The 16,370-nt window shown below is 41.9% G+C and overlaps 1 protein-coding gene across 2 annotated transcripts in view; it reads right to left on the reverse strand.

The window, feature by feature from the left end:
* The window catches only part of trrap (transformation/transcription domain-associated protein), a 109,273-nt gene that overhangs the window by 70,226 nt on the left and 22,677 nt on the right, over positions 1–16,370 (reverse strand). Inside the window, exons 28-40 of one of the 2 annotated variants that reach the window (XM_034119319.1) lie at positions 16,014–16,110; positions 15,117–15,265; positions 13,334–13,504; positions 12,812–12,880; positions 11,888–11,908; positions 11,316–11,435; positions 10,740–10,859; positions 10,170–10,334; positions 9,604–9,785; positions 8,795–8,993; positions 4,059–4,187; positions 2,383–2,649; positions 1,833–2,039 (exon numbers count right to left, since the gene is read on the reverse strand). In XM_034119319.1, the coding sequence (XP_033975210.1) occupies positions 1,833–2,039; positions 2,383–2,649; positions 4,059–4,187; positions 8,795–8,993; positions 9,604–9,785; positions 10,170–10,334; positions 10,740–10,859; positions 11,316–11,435; positions 11,888–11,908; positions 12,812–12,880; positions 13,334–13,504; positions 15,117–15,265; positions 16,014–16,110 (1,896 nt within the window). The remainder of the gene's footprint in view (positions 1–1,832; positions 2,040–2,382; positions 2,650–4,058; positions 4,188–8,794; positions 8,994–9,603; positions 9,786–10,169; positions 10,335–10,739; positions 10,860–11,315; positions 11,436–11,887; positions 11,909–12,811; positions 12,881–13,333; positions 13,505–15,116; positions 15,266–16,013; positions 16,111–16,370) is intronic. The other variant, XM_034119320.1, reaches the window with a different exon arrangement.

The following is a 16,370-nucleotide window of genomic DNA, read 5'->3' on the forward strand; positions in this document are numbered from 1 at the left end:
ACCGTGCAGCGATCAGCTGATCCGGAGACAGCTGCAGTCCTCCTGTCCTCACAACTCTTATTAATCCCGGTACCGGACAATTGTTATTTGTTCTTACTTGGAACCGAGTTTTGCTTCCCAACCCTGCCCACGGAGCACCATAATCACGAATGCTATAAACGTGATTCCAAATGCCACTGCTGTTGTTTTTGGGGAGAATTGAATTTTTTAACAATGCCAATTCTTCGCTCCAGATGTTAGGGTGATAATTCCCAATCACTTTGAGCCACTGAGTCAGAAGAGGCAAAACTCTGAAGTTGTATTCCCACTTAGTCTCAAGGACATGATGACACACACTTAGCCCTGAGAATTCACACTCAAGAGTCACACTCAAGAGTCACTTAGTTTCATCGCAAACTGAACCGGGACTCTCCAAACGCGCTGACAAGAGAGCAAGAGATGAGATGTCTATCTGCCAGTGTCAGAGAATATTAAAGCCTCTCACTTTGAGGGTAATTATAGTCGATAGAGCGCGGCTTCACAGGCCCTTAATGACAGCGTGGCTAAGCCCTGTCTATCACGTGTGCACACACACAAACGCCATTTCTTTATCAAACACACACACACACACAAAGTCTCTCATCTGTCTGTCATTATCTGCTCCCCAGCGTAATTATGCTGATGTGATTACATTAGATTAGTCATCTGGCCCAGTGAGAGCAGCCTGTCAGTGAGACAGAGGGGAGCTGAAGGGAACGTCAGTCTTCTGCTGAGAGACCCTCGCTCTCTGACCCGGAGAGGCAGCGGACAGCAGCCAGACGAGCGAGAGGGCAGAAAGTGTGTGTGAAGTTTGAGGAGGCAGGCAACAAAAAAAGGCCAACCATCCTTTAGCTGGTGGTGCCAGAGTAGGCGTGCACTGTGATACTCCTACTTTTACTTAAGTACAAGATCTGAGTACTTGGAAGTGCCTGCATTAAGACGATTGGTTCACTGTTAGCACTGCTGCCTAGATCTGATCCTGTTTTTGATTTCAAACTCAAATTTGGTGAATCAACTAGTCCAAAAAAAACGATAAACTGGGTCAGACAAGATGATCCAACTTTTAATGATGATGCTCCATTCCCATTAGGCCCGGTTAAGAGGCATCATTTAATTCAGGGCACTCAGATAATCAGTCAAAATAGCTCCTCAGCTGTTTTCCCCCACATGTGGTTCTCTGAAATTGCCGAAGCCACACTGAGCAGGGAGGCTGGCAGCAGCAACAAATGGTCGGGGATTTGCATGTTTCCCAGCTAACCCTGGTTTACAGGAAATGAGTATAAGACAGTGACATTTGATAGTCAGTAATTAGTTATCCTTGAAAAGGTGGTCTACATAGGGCAGCATTTGTTTTGATTATTCCGTATGGCCCACCCAGCCAAATGAAAACCGCTGGGTATCAATACATCTAAGACAGAGTGCAGGAATGAGTCTTTAACCCGGGAATGAGTCCTAAATCCGGGAATTAGTTAGCATTTTAGTTTTTTGGTTCGATGCCTGACCTAAGATCTGTGATTAACTCAAGCTAACAACATTTTAAGATTTGTCGCATCTTAAAGAAGGCGTTTCCTAAAAAGTTGCTAAATGAAACTGTACATTAGCTGCCGTTAGCTTAGCGGTGGTGACTTGCTTCTCACTTCTGGCGATTGCACTAAAAAAAATATGTTTGATTTTTGAAAATCACTTTTGTCGTCCATTTGTCCCTTTGTTGCTAACTTCCGGGTCGGCTTATAAAAAAAATCACTGCACCACTCGGAGTGATGGGCTGACAGAAAGTGGTGTTGACAAAACTGATTTCTGTTACATCTGCTCACCCTGAAGTGCTGCACGATGAGGTGCAGTATGTGGACCAGCTGTGGTACAGTGTGTCCCTCCTCCACGATGATTTTGCGAGTCCAGTGCGTCAACATCTGGTGGCCGTCCTCCATGCGGGCGGGAACAGCTGGAGTGAGGATGGCCATCGCCTGTCGCACGATGGCCCGAGCCTCCATGGTGTGGGCCTTCAGCAGGCTGTGGAAGACCTGAACAGAGGAGAGGTTATGTCGTTTTTCTATCATTCTATAATCTACATGTTGTGTAGCATTGATGCTTATCGATATATTTTTAAAAAGACTCAACAAAACATTTATTATAAATAGTATGTGGAACACAACATGGAAAGGAATAGGAAAACTAAAATGACACTCCTAAAAAAGTGCATACCAACTTCTCCGTCTACCACACACACATGTCCAGTCCTTCTAACTGATACTCTAAACATATCTTGATATCTATTTTCCAAACATTGTAGTTGCCTGATATACAAGGATTCTTTTTTTGAACTTCATTTAGTAGTTCTTGTTCTCTCTTTGCACGTCTCCTCACCTGCAGCACGATCTTCTTGTGGATGGCGAACTTGGCGATGATGTGAGCCAGGAGCAGGTGTCCGCTGTATTTGCATGCGGGGTCCACGCAGGCTTTGGGCAGCAGGCAGGGCCAGGCGAAGGTCATGAGGCGCCGCAGCTTGCTGTTGCGCGACTTGTTGTTGTCATGGATGTGGTGGGGGGCGTGCTCCACCAGCAGGGTGGAGAACTGCAGGAGGCAGATCCTCAGAGAGTCCAGCAGGTCCGCCTGCTTCTCTGGATCCAGAACCTTGGAGAGGGATGGAAGAGACGTGGGGTTAGAGATGGTTGAGTGAGAGGGAAACAAGAGCTTTTGCACTCCATAGCACAGAGTGAGTACAGTGTATGTAAGCAGTCAATAACAATGGATCTAGGGATATAAGTGCGCTTATTTTTGGCTGATATTGCAATTACTTTATTGGGGATAATGATCACTATTGAAACATTATTCACATTATCATTGAAAAGTATTGATGAGATGATCATTGTGCGATTGTTTTAATCAGATTTGTACAAAATAATACTATTTTATTCAGTCTGTAGAATACCGTTTGTAGGCCGGGGACTTATTTTCAAAACCATAATACTTCTTTCAGATATTTGTACATATTTTGTCTTTACCAAATGATGCACTAAATATGAGTTGAATATAATTTTGTTCCCCAACCAGCCTACTTAAAACACTACAAATAAAAAAATCCAGGATTGAGAGTGAGTAGTGCAGGAATGAGTCCTATGTCTGGGAATGAGTTAGCATTTTATCACTCAGTTTCCCTCGTCTTAAAGAGGACATATTACACACATTTTTTTCAGGTTAATTTCATTGCACTAGGACATATTTCGAGTTCACTCAATGCACGACCCTAAATGTATGAAATGTTATTTTTTTTCCAGGTGGTGAGATGCTTTGTGTGTGAAACCAAACACTTTTTTTTTAGCGTAGAAACCAAAATGCCTCACACCTGTTGTTGAGTGTTTAAGTTGTACCATGTGCAGACAGAGAAAAGACATGTCTTGGATTGCTTAATGCACCATAAGGCGTTATAAAGAGAAACACATTTTTGTGAACATACCATTTGCCTGAAGTGCACTGACGGATGTTCACTAAATAACATTTGAATGATGTCGCAGCACACCCAGCTAAGAGGGATAGAGGCAGCTGAGGGAGGAAATGAGTCTCAACCGGCACGTAGAGGAGCCATTAGCAGCCATTAGGCCTGGTGTTAGTCAGTGATGAGATCCGCCACAGCACAAACAAACATGCTGACCTTTCGCATGGTCACAACATGACATTTACACCAGGAATTACAGCCCGGCCTGACGAATGAAATGTGATGGTGGGAGGGTGAGATAAAAACAGAGACAGATGGAAAAAAAGAGGCGGAAGAGACAGATAGAACGACCGAAATTAAGGAGTCGAGTAATGTGTGGAGGCCACTGGAGAAAAAGACTAAAGTGGGATGTAGTTGATGATGACTGAGAGTATGGAGATGTGCTGGACTGATAAGACATTATGAGAGGAAATGCAGCAGATAATTCAATCTGGGAGATGGATAGAGAGACAAAGCTGGGGAGTAATGAACAAAAGAAGGGGGAGAAGCGAGCAGATTGAATTTGAAGAGAATACCTGCAAGCCTAAGTGTGTGTGTGTGTGTGTACCTTAGTGATGAAGACACTGGTGATGCTTTCTGGATTGTCTCCTTCAGGGTTGGGGGGTCCAAGCAGCTGCTCCCCTTCCCCCTTCTCAAAGCTGTGCAGGAAGGCTAGATTCAAGATGTGCTGCAACACCTGAGAAACAAGAAAAACACACTATTTATTTTTCAATCAATTCCATTGACCTCGAAGAACATGCGACCTGGAGTCCTTCAGGTTTTTAAAGAGTTACAATGGGTGATTTCGCTGACAGCACAGCATTAAACAAAGGATCAAAATCAGTGAGTTATCGTGTATGGTCTTTCAAAAGCTGCACTCTCAACTCTTCATGACAAATGATTAAGTGATTAAATATTGATTTACTCTCAGGTCTATTCTAAAAATCAGAGCGACACGAGTCCCTTTTCAAGTTGATGATAACAGAGGATGTGATTTTTTGAGAGTGAGAAATGACTTGGAGCATAAAGACACACTTGAGGAACAGCACAGTCAAAGGCCACCCAATACAATGGTTATAGAAAATGTGTCATTTCAAGAATCAGATTCAGATACGCTTAACATCTTCCCTATAACCATAACAATTGGGAGCAAAGACAACAACAAAATCCTTTCTGAACATTAAAGCATGTTAACTTGTCACAGTAGAGGCACCAAATACAACAGCCTTTAAAGGTGGGGTAGGTCATTCACTTCAGAAACACTTTTTGTTATATTCCATGGAATGCTCTTAACATCCTGATAGCAATGAATACATGAAATGCTTTGACAATAAATACATAACAAAATGTCATCTGTGGAAGCTGTAGTACTGTAAAAAGCACGACCAATCATCTGAGCCGGCCCGGCTAAAATAACTGGATGGCCTACCTGCCTGTCAGCCTTCCATCTGCTGCACAAACTTATCTCGTGCCCTCATTGGTCATGTGCGCGTTCGTGTGTGTTGGAGGAGGGGCTCTGTAAGGAAGTCTGAAGGAAGGGGCAGATTTTTTTCGGCTGCGTACTTTCAAATTCTAGCGCACTCGAGCTGGTTTCTCCATTCTAACCTACCTTTAATACATCTTCAAGAAATTGGAAGCAAAAGTAAAATATTGCTGAAAGAAAGAAAGGCTCAAATTGCAATTTAAACACTGAAGGGATTGTTATCTACGAATGAAGAGAAAGGCTTGATTAGCTAGTAAAAAGCAGAATAACCCGGCGACAACACAGCTAACGACTGCATTTCATAAAGAAGCCGCTATCTGTTAATGAACCCTCTATTCCATCCATCACTGGGGAGGACAGGGCATCGCTCAGCGGAGAACGAGCTGTGGCAGCATATGTTCAAGCTTCTCCATTAGCGCATTATTCACATGCACAGTGTACATACATGCATGCAGAAACACACACACAACTAAATGAAGACACAAAGAAAGAGCGTGGAGCACCAGTCTGTTCCTCAGCCTCATCTGTTCCTATTCATTCTGAGCTCTGTGACATCAATCACGGCAGTGTATTTCTATAATGCTGTTAGGCTCCTGCAACACACACACACACACACACACACACACACACACACACACACACACACACACACACACACACACACACACACACACACACACACACACACACCACACACACACACACACACACACACACACACACACACACACACACACACACACACACACACACACACACACACACACACACACACACACACACACCACACACACACACACACACCACACACACACACACACACACACACACACACACACACACACACACACACACACACACACACACACACACACACACACACACACACACACACACACACACACACACACACACACACTATCTGGCTCTGCATGTGTCTTAATTTTCTTTAATTATATTTACATACATTAAAACAAACAGCATGAGTGTGTTGTAGCAGCAGTAGTAGTATGCCTTCATTCACTCCAAGAATGTACAAATAATTGATGTGATTGTGAAGTAGCCGCTGGATGTCTTGAGCAACTACCACTTGCATTCTTGAATCATATCAATCGTTCTTAGAGTAATTTGTCTATTTGTAGTCAGTACACAAGTTTTACATACTGTAGGTGAAGAGCTGCTGGATCTCACTGGATTCAAACTTCAAAGCAGCCCTGTTGTGCTTTTTGAGCCTTTATATAGGTTTGTGTGCATGTAAATGGTCTGCAAACGCTAAAATCCCAAAGTTCCCTCCGGGGTGACATCACTATGGATAACTCAAGCTTCTATTGGCTAGCACTCCAACACATTGTACGTGAGGCTATGGGGCGGGACATCTCTAAGTGGTTGACCAATCACACCAGAGCCGGCCAGCTAGCCAATCAGAGCAGACTGGGCTCTGGTTTCAAACAGAGGGTGAAAAGAGGTGCTGCAGCACAGGCAGCATGAGACAAATAAAAGAGCTTTTGGAACATTAAATGTCACAGTAGAGACACAAAATACTCGTTTAAACCTGAACATTAGCATAAAAAGGGCCACTTTAAGGTAAGTTGCGGAGAAATCTGCATCAATAATGTGATTTCATTCAGTTAATTTTGTTTAATGCTTGGACAAGAATATAAAAGGCAATTAATTTGTGTTAATAAAAATGCACTTAGATGTTAATCTGCTGCACCTCCTATTAAGACATGTTTTAGAAGAACATTAGTCTCTATAATTATTTTTGCAAAGAAGTAAAAAACAGTATTTAATGTGAAAACCTTTTCCCTCTTCACACACACACCTAACACGCACAGCTGTTGGTTGTGTACAACAACATGTTTTTGCTTGTAAATGTGAATTCCCAAATGCTAGAAGAGGTGTAGAACTAGTGCAAAAACATTCATTTGTTTCAACCAACACCGTTTGATTTCACTCTCCAGAAAGGAGCGGATACTGGCACAGCATGAAGGCCGATTTAACATTCTATATAGTAGAAAACTTCTGCTGCACTGTGCATCATGTCGGGAACATAAAAAGGAGTAACAGAATGTGAAAGAGACGCGCTGTGTTCATAAAGTTCATCCACTTCTTTGTTTACCTGTCTGCTTGGAATCAACTCCGTGGATTGTCAAACATTTTTAAACAAAAAAGCAGTTTTTTCAGTGAGAACTTTTTGGATGAAACAAAAGAGACAATACTGGAGCAGCGTGAGGTCATTCTGCGCCACCACAGATGATTCATTGCTGCCGTCGCTCTACTCTCTCTCTCTCACTCCTCTCTGCCTTCAAGTGAAATATTCTCGGAGACCCCGTGATGCAAGAACCTGAGCCTCTATCTAACTCCCAAACACACACTTTCCTGTGATATTATGCTCCCGGGAAAATGCTAAAGGCAATTACTCAAATGTCAGATGACTACCACACTCTTGCTCACGATTCCGATCAACACAAACGCATTCACACACAAACATATCCTCGGTCTCCCAGCCTCACATGCACAGCGAGCATCTGCTGTGCACCAGAGGAGGACAATTAAGGGAAAAACAACAATATGAGCAACATTCTGATGGAGGGTCTGCTATCTGAGGGACTCAAATCTGCTCTGCTAAAAAGTCACACGCAGCATTTGGGTATTGGAATCATACAACATAGTTCATTGTCGTTTGTTCTCCCCTTGTCCATATGTCACTGAGGCAAACTGAGCAAAAAAGGGGTAGAGTGGAGTGAACAGCAACCTAAACATAAGTGTATGTCCTTGGATTTGGGAGGGTGTGCGTGTGCGTGTGCGTGTATGTGTATGTGTATGTGTGTGTGTGTGTGTGTGTGTGTGTGTGTGTGTGTGTGTGTTCTTACACAGCCATTTGGCATTGTGCTAGTAAGTGGCAGCCAGGCCAGGCCTTCCCCACTGACCCGTTTGTACTTAACAGCAGTGCTGTTGCTCTTCTGTGCCAAGTTGTGTGCCTATTACAGCTGGGCAAAATGTGTGTGTGTGTGCATATGTTTGAGTGTGTGTGTGTGTGTGTATGAGGGAGAATGAGCTTAATTAAAAAGCAGCCTGAATGATTGTAATGCTTGCAGCAGCAGCAGCAGCAGCCGGTCAGGTGGAGGGGACAGAAGCATTCATCTGTGAGCCTCTGAGGGTCTGACACCACACACAATGACCTTCATGACTCTGTCAAAAAAACTTCTGGTGCAAAACACACCAACCAGAAAAGACACACAGATCAGGGCCCACACCGAGGAGAAGCTTTAAGAATTCCATATAATTATAATTCATTATTAATTATAGGACTGGGCAACAAGGCCAAAAATAAACTTTGTATATTTAGGCACAATCTAAGATTTAATCTAGTTTTCCAGCACAATGCAAATTGTTTTCCCCTTTTTAAGGCCAGAATGTAGCCCCGGTTTCAAATTATCATATTCATATAACATTTGTTTTCTTAAGCAGGCTATATAAAACCAAAAAAGAGCAATAACTGCTGTGCTAGCAAGCTGTACGCTAAAAATAATCCCTCCCTGAAAATGTAATTGTGTCACTGGAAGTAAGAACTCCATTTCCAAATGTTGACCTTTTACACATTGTACGAAAACAGAGATTAAAATATATCCATCCATTCAATCTTTGGGGTCTGCTGGTTTTGGCTTTTTCACACAACCCATAAGACATATACGGTTTTAGTGGGACTGTGTATTATACCCCTGATGATGACTTTTATTCAAAATAAGTTTGTCAAAAGCCGTTGTTTTCAGGTCCCTGTAGCATGTAGTCATACATTGACTTTCCTGCTCTTTTCGTACCTTAGCTTTAAGCTCATCGTTGAAGTGTGGGTCATTGAACTCGACGAAGCGGAAGAACAGGGCCCTCTTTTGGGCGATGGAGTAGTTCTTAGGAATCTCCTCCTCCATGTACTCCTTCAGGAAGGTCATGTTGCAGAGGAAGCGTCCTGTGAAGGCCCGCAGCAGCTGGAACAGCAGCTCGATCTCAGAGTAGTTACGCCTGTTGAGGAGACAGAAGGTCAATAGGATCAGTGTACGGAAAGAGATGTGTCAACAACGATCCTGTACATAGGGAGTTTAAAAAACATCTAATGTGAGTTGGGTTAATTAGCCGGTATTATGCTTGGAAATCAACTTGTTTTTTTATCCTAAGAAGGTTAAATGAACACACATGCTCGAACATCAGTGGCAGGAGAGGTCAGGGTTAATTGTAGGGTCTGAACTAAACATCTGCTATGAGTTTAGCACTTTCTCTGTGCACAGACAGAGAGGTGGGGTGAGAGGTCATACATGATAGGAATGCCATTATAGTAGGTTAGTTAAAGTAAGAAACTAACCTTAAAAGAAACGTTAAAAAACTGGCCTTAAAAGCTTGTCGTTCTTACACAAGCTAATAACTCAAATACGGTACTTCAGTCATCATGTTTCACTGGTAGCATTGTTCATTTAGTAGAAGTAGTTGTTGGCCCAAATGCTCATCAGCAATAATAGTCGAGAGAGAGAGGGTTTGTTGTTTCTGCCCAACCCAGATTTCCAAATCAAAAGTCCATTTTCAGATCAATTCTGTCCAACATTTAGGCTTTTCCAACTATTTGAATGAGTGTACATACTTGCAGTAGCTGAGCAGGCAGAACGCCAGCAGCTTGGGCTCCTTCCAGTTGGTGGCGGCCATGTTGTCTTTGCGATGTCTTTCCTGGAAGGCCTCGCTGACCCACACTCGTCTCAGCTGGCTGACCAGGGAGTGCTGCCCTGCCAGCCAACCCTCATCGTTCTTCACTATGATGCTGATGATCTGTGGGGAGGGGACGGAGAAGGAAACAGTTAATTTGATGGATCTACTGAGAGTTATGCAGTGTTCAGAGTAGGACTAAGGGTAACCTTTACAAATATATACATCTGACCTGACAAGAAATGTTGTTAGGAATGGGCAATGTCAATATTATATCAATATGGGAGTAACTATCGTCTGAATATTGTAATACTGCATAAGTGTTTCCTGGTTTTAAAGGCTGCATTACATTGAAGTGATGTCATTTTCTATGTTAAGCAGATTAAATATTCAGGTATTTGATCAGAAATATTGTCATATTTGATGTTCTCCATATGGCCCAGCCCTTTGTGGCAGTGTGGAAGTATAAATTGATCAAATGTTATGAAAATATATACAACTGTTTACCTTGATAGCCTGAAACTGCAGGTCCAGTCTGGCTGTGGTGGTGGAGGGCGATCCGGGTCGAACCGTGGCTGCAGTGCCAGCGGGAACCAGCAGGGGGACGAAGCGGTTCGGATTAGAAGCCAGCACGTCTCTCAGAGGCTTGGCATCTTTGTGTTTCAGGAAACTCTGTATATCAAAAACAAACACATGCTGTAAATATGACACAAAAAGAGATGTAGTAATGGTGGCAGAGAGAACCATCTTTATGGCATTGGAGCAACAGCTGTAAAATCCTGTTTAAAGAAAGATGATACAGAAAATTAAGAACTGTTACTATTCGTCTCATTTTGGTGTTAACAGTACAACAGTGGCTCAAAAGGCCAATATATCCCTGATTATAGCCTATTACTAAAGCAGCTAAATGCAGTTAGAAAATGTACAACATACAGTAAGAGTAAATAGTTTACTGCATTGGATTAATAGCTTTTCAGTAAATGAATTGTCATATTTTGATGTCAACAGCCACTGAGCCTGGAAAACGTGTCAATAAAAGCGTTCAGAGACTGCGAATAAAAGCTGCCGGTGTCTGACCATGAACATGCGGCTCCACTGGGGGTCGTTGAGCGTAGCCTCCATCATGAACAGCTCCACCGTCTGAGATGGGTGACGCGTCAGGAACTTGATCAGAGGCTCCCTGAAAGGACTGCCAGCCTGGAACCAGAGGGAAGAGAAATTAGAAAAAGGAGCAATAGTTCTGATTTAATGAAAGCAAAAAGCACTTTTTTATGAGGATCTGCGCTGAATAACAGAGGTTTAAATTCTATAAAGACTATAAACTAGATCAATAAGGATTAAAATGTTTATAGCAGGATGTAAAAATAAATATGGTATTCAAGTAATTCTCTAACTTGAAAATAATCTGTTTTTAAATAACACCCTGCAATATTAACTTTTTGTATCCTACTACTGGTTGCTACTTCACCGATGTACGGCAAAGTACTTGGTGTGAAAGCGGCTATTAAGACAAAACTCTTCTACAGCAGTAGTAATACCAAGAGTCTGTGTCCTACCTCGATGAGAATATGTATTTCTACTTGACCAATAAACCAGTTTTTGTATTGCTTCTTTTACCTACACAACACAACCATGATAATACTGGTGTCCTACCTCGATGAGCATGGCCCTCTCTGTCTTCATGACCACCTCCAGCAGAGGCTTCACCAGAGTCTGAGGCGCCGCTGGGATCAGGTGGAAAAGGTTAATGATGGCCGAACAGATCTTCATCTCCTGGAGAAAGAGTCAGAGAGAAAGAACAGAGGAAAGAAAGGAGTAGGTGAATTTTTTGGAAGCATGAAGGAAGTAGACAGGGACATCATTTCTTGATTGACAGCCAACTGTGGAGAGACAATCTTAGTCAGAAAATGCAACCTGTGTTTGGTTTACTTCCCACAGAACACTTTGCATGAGCTCCTGGATTAAATTCAAACAAATAATAAGGGACATGAGAATTTCCTTAAATCTTATATTAGCGATATCTTAAAAAGGTGCAAAGGGAAACGTGGAGGGTTGGACATTTCTAAAACAAAATGAGAGGCTGAGATGACATTTCTAAAGACAAACAAGGGACAACGAGATGCAGGGAAACTCCAACAGCACCACTACTACTATTGGTTTGACTAAAAAAACAATCACTGAAAGAGAGTCACCAACAGGGGGCGCAACACCGGGTCACATCTCACCTCAACGCCCTCCAACGCAGGCTGTACCGGAACGAGAGACAATGGTCAGAGTCAGCAGAGCAGTATGTGTGTATTTTTGTGTGAGTAGATTAGACAGGGTGATAATGAAGTGAATGGACACACAGCGGCAACCTTTATGAGAACTTTTTCTCTGGGGAATATCGGGGCAGGGGCCATATTGGATTGTCTGAATCGATGGCATTTGGAGGAAAAAGGAACATAGGGAAAAACTCCTGCTTTCATGCCCACATGTCTTCAGACCCTCCTCTTAAAGCCTTCTCTATTTCCCCTCCTCACTTTCTGTCTTCATCAGCTTAATTGACCCCCCCCGACCCGGGCTTTATTGTCGCTGCCAACACGCACAAAGACCACCGGTTTGGAGGGAGGGAAAGACAAAAGGGCCAATTTGCATCTAATTAAACACCATTTTGCGACCGGACAGGATGAACTTGCATAAAGAGAAGGGAGGGGGAAAAAAAATAATCTGTGAGGGAGAGGCAGCTGTTTTGTTTTTTTTGACTCACTCCCCCTCTTTCTCTCTCACCTTTTCTCTGCCTTTACAAGGTTATCTGTCGGGGAGATAATGAGGAGACGCAGCGCTGGGCCCACCACCGCCTGCCTGGCGCCTAATTAATCATTGATTGTAATATGGCCACTCACAATTCATCAGGGAGGAGGCCACAGAGAGGAGGTGTTCACTACATGTGACTGTGGATTTGTGTGTATAAGGGGACATTTCTCTGCTCCCTCCAGTGTGTGTTTGGACATTTAACTGAACAAAAGAAGTGTAAGTGGACAGATGCTGCTACAGAATATAAAAAGATTTCTACTAAAGTAAATGGAGGAAACGCAGGAGTTGAATTTCACATTTGCATTAAAAAGTCTCAGTGTTGTCAGGTGTGCATGTGTGTGTTTTATACTTACACTGCCATCGCTGCGCTGGCCTCCCTTGTGTGTTATTACCACCACCTCCATCCACTTCCTCAGGTGTTGCTATGAGAGACACAGAGAGATAATAATGAGAGTGTGTGATGGTGAATTATGTGTGTGTGCACTTCTGCTTAATAGAAAGAATAAGGGACTAACAAGGACGGAATATTCACTCAAAAGATTCAAGGAAAAAAGGATAAATAATAAGAATCAAATCTGCAAGTAGCATACCAGTTGAACTACTAGCAACAATATTCAAATATGCTACAAAAGTGTTTGAATTTCAAACATATATACACTGTGTCTTACACACATACTTTAAATTGACTGTATTTAGTTAAATCTGCACAATAATCCAAATTCTGTGTCAGACACCCTAAAATCTAAAGTTGTTAGCCTAGCACAAACACCGCCACACTTAAAGGATTTCGTTTTCGATGCCACACTAATTTCCCAACTGTGCGATCAGGTGTTTTTAAGTTGAAGTTGTTGGATGAGGAGGTCTGAGTTCCTCACCATCATCTGATCACAGAACTTGTCGTTGAACGAGTTTGGGAAGAGGCGTGTGACGGAGGTGAGGCGGTTCACCACGTTGAGCGTCAGGCTGCGGTAATCCCCCAGCATCATCAGCAGGGGGCGCATGTGAGTGTGGATCTGATCCACCTCGATGGTCGCGCCCTCCAGGAACTGAGATAAAACACAGGGAACATTAGGTGCAATTAGAAAGATGTTTAAATAAAGTTGTGTAACACTCTAGAAATACAGTTTGGCAACAAAAAAAAATCCAAGATGGAGCTTGTCAGCTACATTTGTTTCTTTCAATAATAATTGAAATAATTCAACATTTGTATATACAGTCAAGGTACGAGAAGACAAAGTTAATCGGGGGGTAGAACAGCTTATCATAACTAATTAAATAAATAGCCGCTTCGTGAGTTTTTCAGTTATCTTTTGGCAAAATAACAACAAACTGTATGATAAAAAAGTTTTAAAATGTAAAAAAAATACAGAAATATTCCAAGTTCTTAAAGTTATGTACAGGGGCGGAAATTATAATACAACAAAACAGAAAATGAAACAAACACAGAAAACAAATGTCATACAAGCACATAAACAGACCACAAGATAATTTACTATAACTCTATATAATGTCTTTTTTAACGATTCACCAATTTTGTTATTAAAACGTTCACAAACGTGTGCCTCGCTGTGATGCCGTCAAACTTTCATAAAAAAATAGTTTAAAACCCTAATCATTTTCATTTCCCTGACACACCTCATATTTTTTCCACATTAGACCTGGCCTTGTCAGGTTTTCCAGCCCCATGAACTGCTCGCTACCCCTTGTGTCTCCATTAAGGAACTAAGGCCACTCAAATGAGGGCATGACCAGTCATAAACAAGCACACATGCTAACAGCAAACACTGATGACGCACATACACCCTCACACACACACACACACACACACACACACACAGACACAGGAGGGAATGATGCATGGCAGCCACATTCATTTTCCTCTCAGTGCTGAGAACAAACACTCCATCCTGTATCGATCCGGCCATGGCAACGCTCATTAGTACTAGCAGGGCAGAGATGAGAGAATGGAGAGAGCTAGAGAATGGCTAGCCAAAAAAATAAATAAAAAATAGCAGGATAGTGAAAAGGAGTGATGGTGCTAAAGAAAGAAAATGAAGGACACAGAAATGGAAAGAAAAGGGGACAAAGAGCTGGAGGTGGATGGATGGATCGAATGGATGTTTTGATGAATATAGGCGCGAGCGGTTCATGGAGGGTATGATAAAGCGGAGGGAGGTCTGTGTGAAGATAACTGGGCGGGGGAATGGAGTGAGGGGAGGTTTAACAAAGGGCCTCAAATGACATGAGTTATACAGTTGAAAGAATAAAATAATAAGTAGATGAATTAAGAGGGGAAGCATAAGGGTGACGGGTGCATTTTTAGAAAATATTTAAAAGGTGCCAACAAATTCCCTGGTTTGATTTTGAGGTGGATCGCTTCAAAGCTTAAGGGCACGGTATTTAATCCAGATTAAGAAAGGTCACGTCTGTCTTTTTCGCTCAGAGGGAGTTGCTGTTGAAGTGAGTGATGTTACACAGCTCTGAGCTTTCTGAGTAATCAATACGGTCTTGAAATAAATTCCAAATCAATGTTTTCAAAGAACTGATGTAAGACGCTCAGATAGGAAAGAAATCAAGTGACAGGTGACATCTTGCAACATGTGGTAGAGATTATTGAAAACATTGCCTTAAAATAATGATGTAATGTAGTATTATTACCCAAGAACAATCAGGTGTTGCACTGACCTTCCTCATGCACGCCTCCCCTGCTTCCTGCAGTTCATTGTTAGTGGAGTTGAGGGCTTTAAACAGGGCGGCAATGATCTTCTCTCTGGACTGTGGCAGGTAATTACAAGCTGCAAGGGCGTCTAAACAGGAAGAAAAGATACATTCATTAAAGGACAATTGAGTAAATCAATAAAACTGTTTTACTATGGTTGTTAAAACCCTTGGATGCATAAGTGGGTCTTTTTTGACCCGGTGAGGTGGTTTTCTTCAAGTATCTTTGAAATTACTTTTTTTTATCATTTCATATTCCAGCTATTCCTTAAAAAACATGTTTTGGATATCATGCCATTCAAATTTTTTATTTACATTTTAAGAAATTGTAGTTTTTGTATTACTACCCCATGCTTCCATAAGTGGGTCAAAAATGACCTGCATGCATTTGATGGAATTTCGTTTTCTTTTCAAAATGTAAAAATGTCTAAATAGTGAACAATTAAATATTTCTAGTGTGAACCAAAATATAATACTAAATATTATACAAGTGATTTCTCTTAACCAAAATGACAAAAATGGCATAAAAACACATATTATTCTAATACGGGTCCTTTTTGACCCACTTATGGAAGAGTGTAGGGTCCGTCACTCGTGCATCTAAGGGTTAACTTATTTACAAACAAGATACAAATAAAAAAAATGGTCAGCGATAAATATCAAAACAGACTCTAATTCGTCGTATTAGTTTTCCAGGTTGAGGATTTTAGTTGGCTTTAATTATGGACAGTTTTCAACATTTAAGGATTTATATTCGTCCAGAATAGTTTGCAACTAACACACAAGATGACCATCAACACAAAGGACGAATATCCAGGTCGAGCAGGAAGTACTCACTGAGAGCGGCGATGCGCAGGGGAACCAGGGAGGGGAGGCTCTTATAACAGGGAAGCTTCATCAGAGCAGCATCCTCTGCCTCACACAGGTTCAACAGCTGGAAGGAGACAAGAGAAACATTAAGGTCAGAGGTCAAACATCAGGGCGCTGAAACTAGTGATTTCAGATGTTAGCTTGATTGAGTCCAATGTTTGCAAAACGGTTATATAAAATATCTTAAATCTAGGCCTAGGGTGCCTTTGCATTGTTCTAAATAAGGCAAATAGCTTTGTTTAAATAACCATAAAAAAACGGAACTTTTAAACAAATGTGTGAGAAAGAAAAATAGATTGTATTAACATCCAATCCAACTTTATT

This window comes from Trematomus bernacchii, unplaced genomic scaffold (genome assembly GCF_902827165.1).
Source record: "Trematomus bernacchii unplaced genomic scaffold, fTreBer1.1, whole genome shotgun sequence".
NCBI classification, from domain to species: domain Eukaryota; kingdom Metazoa; phylum Chordata; class Actinopteri; order Perciformes; family Nototheniidae; genus Trematomus; species Trematomus bernacchii.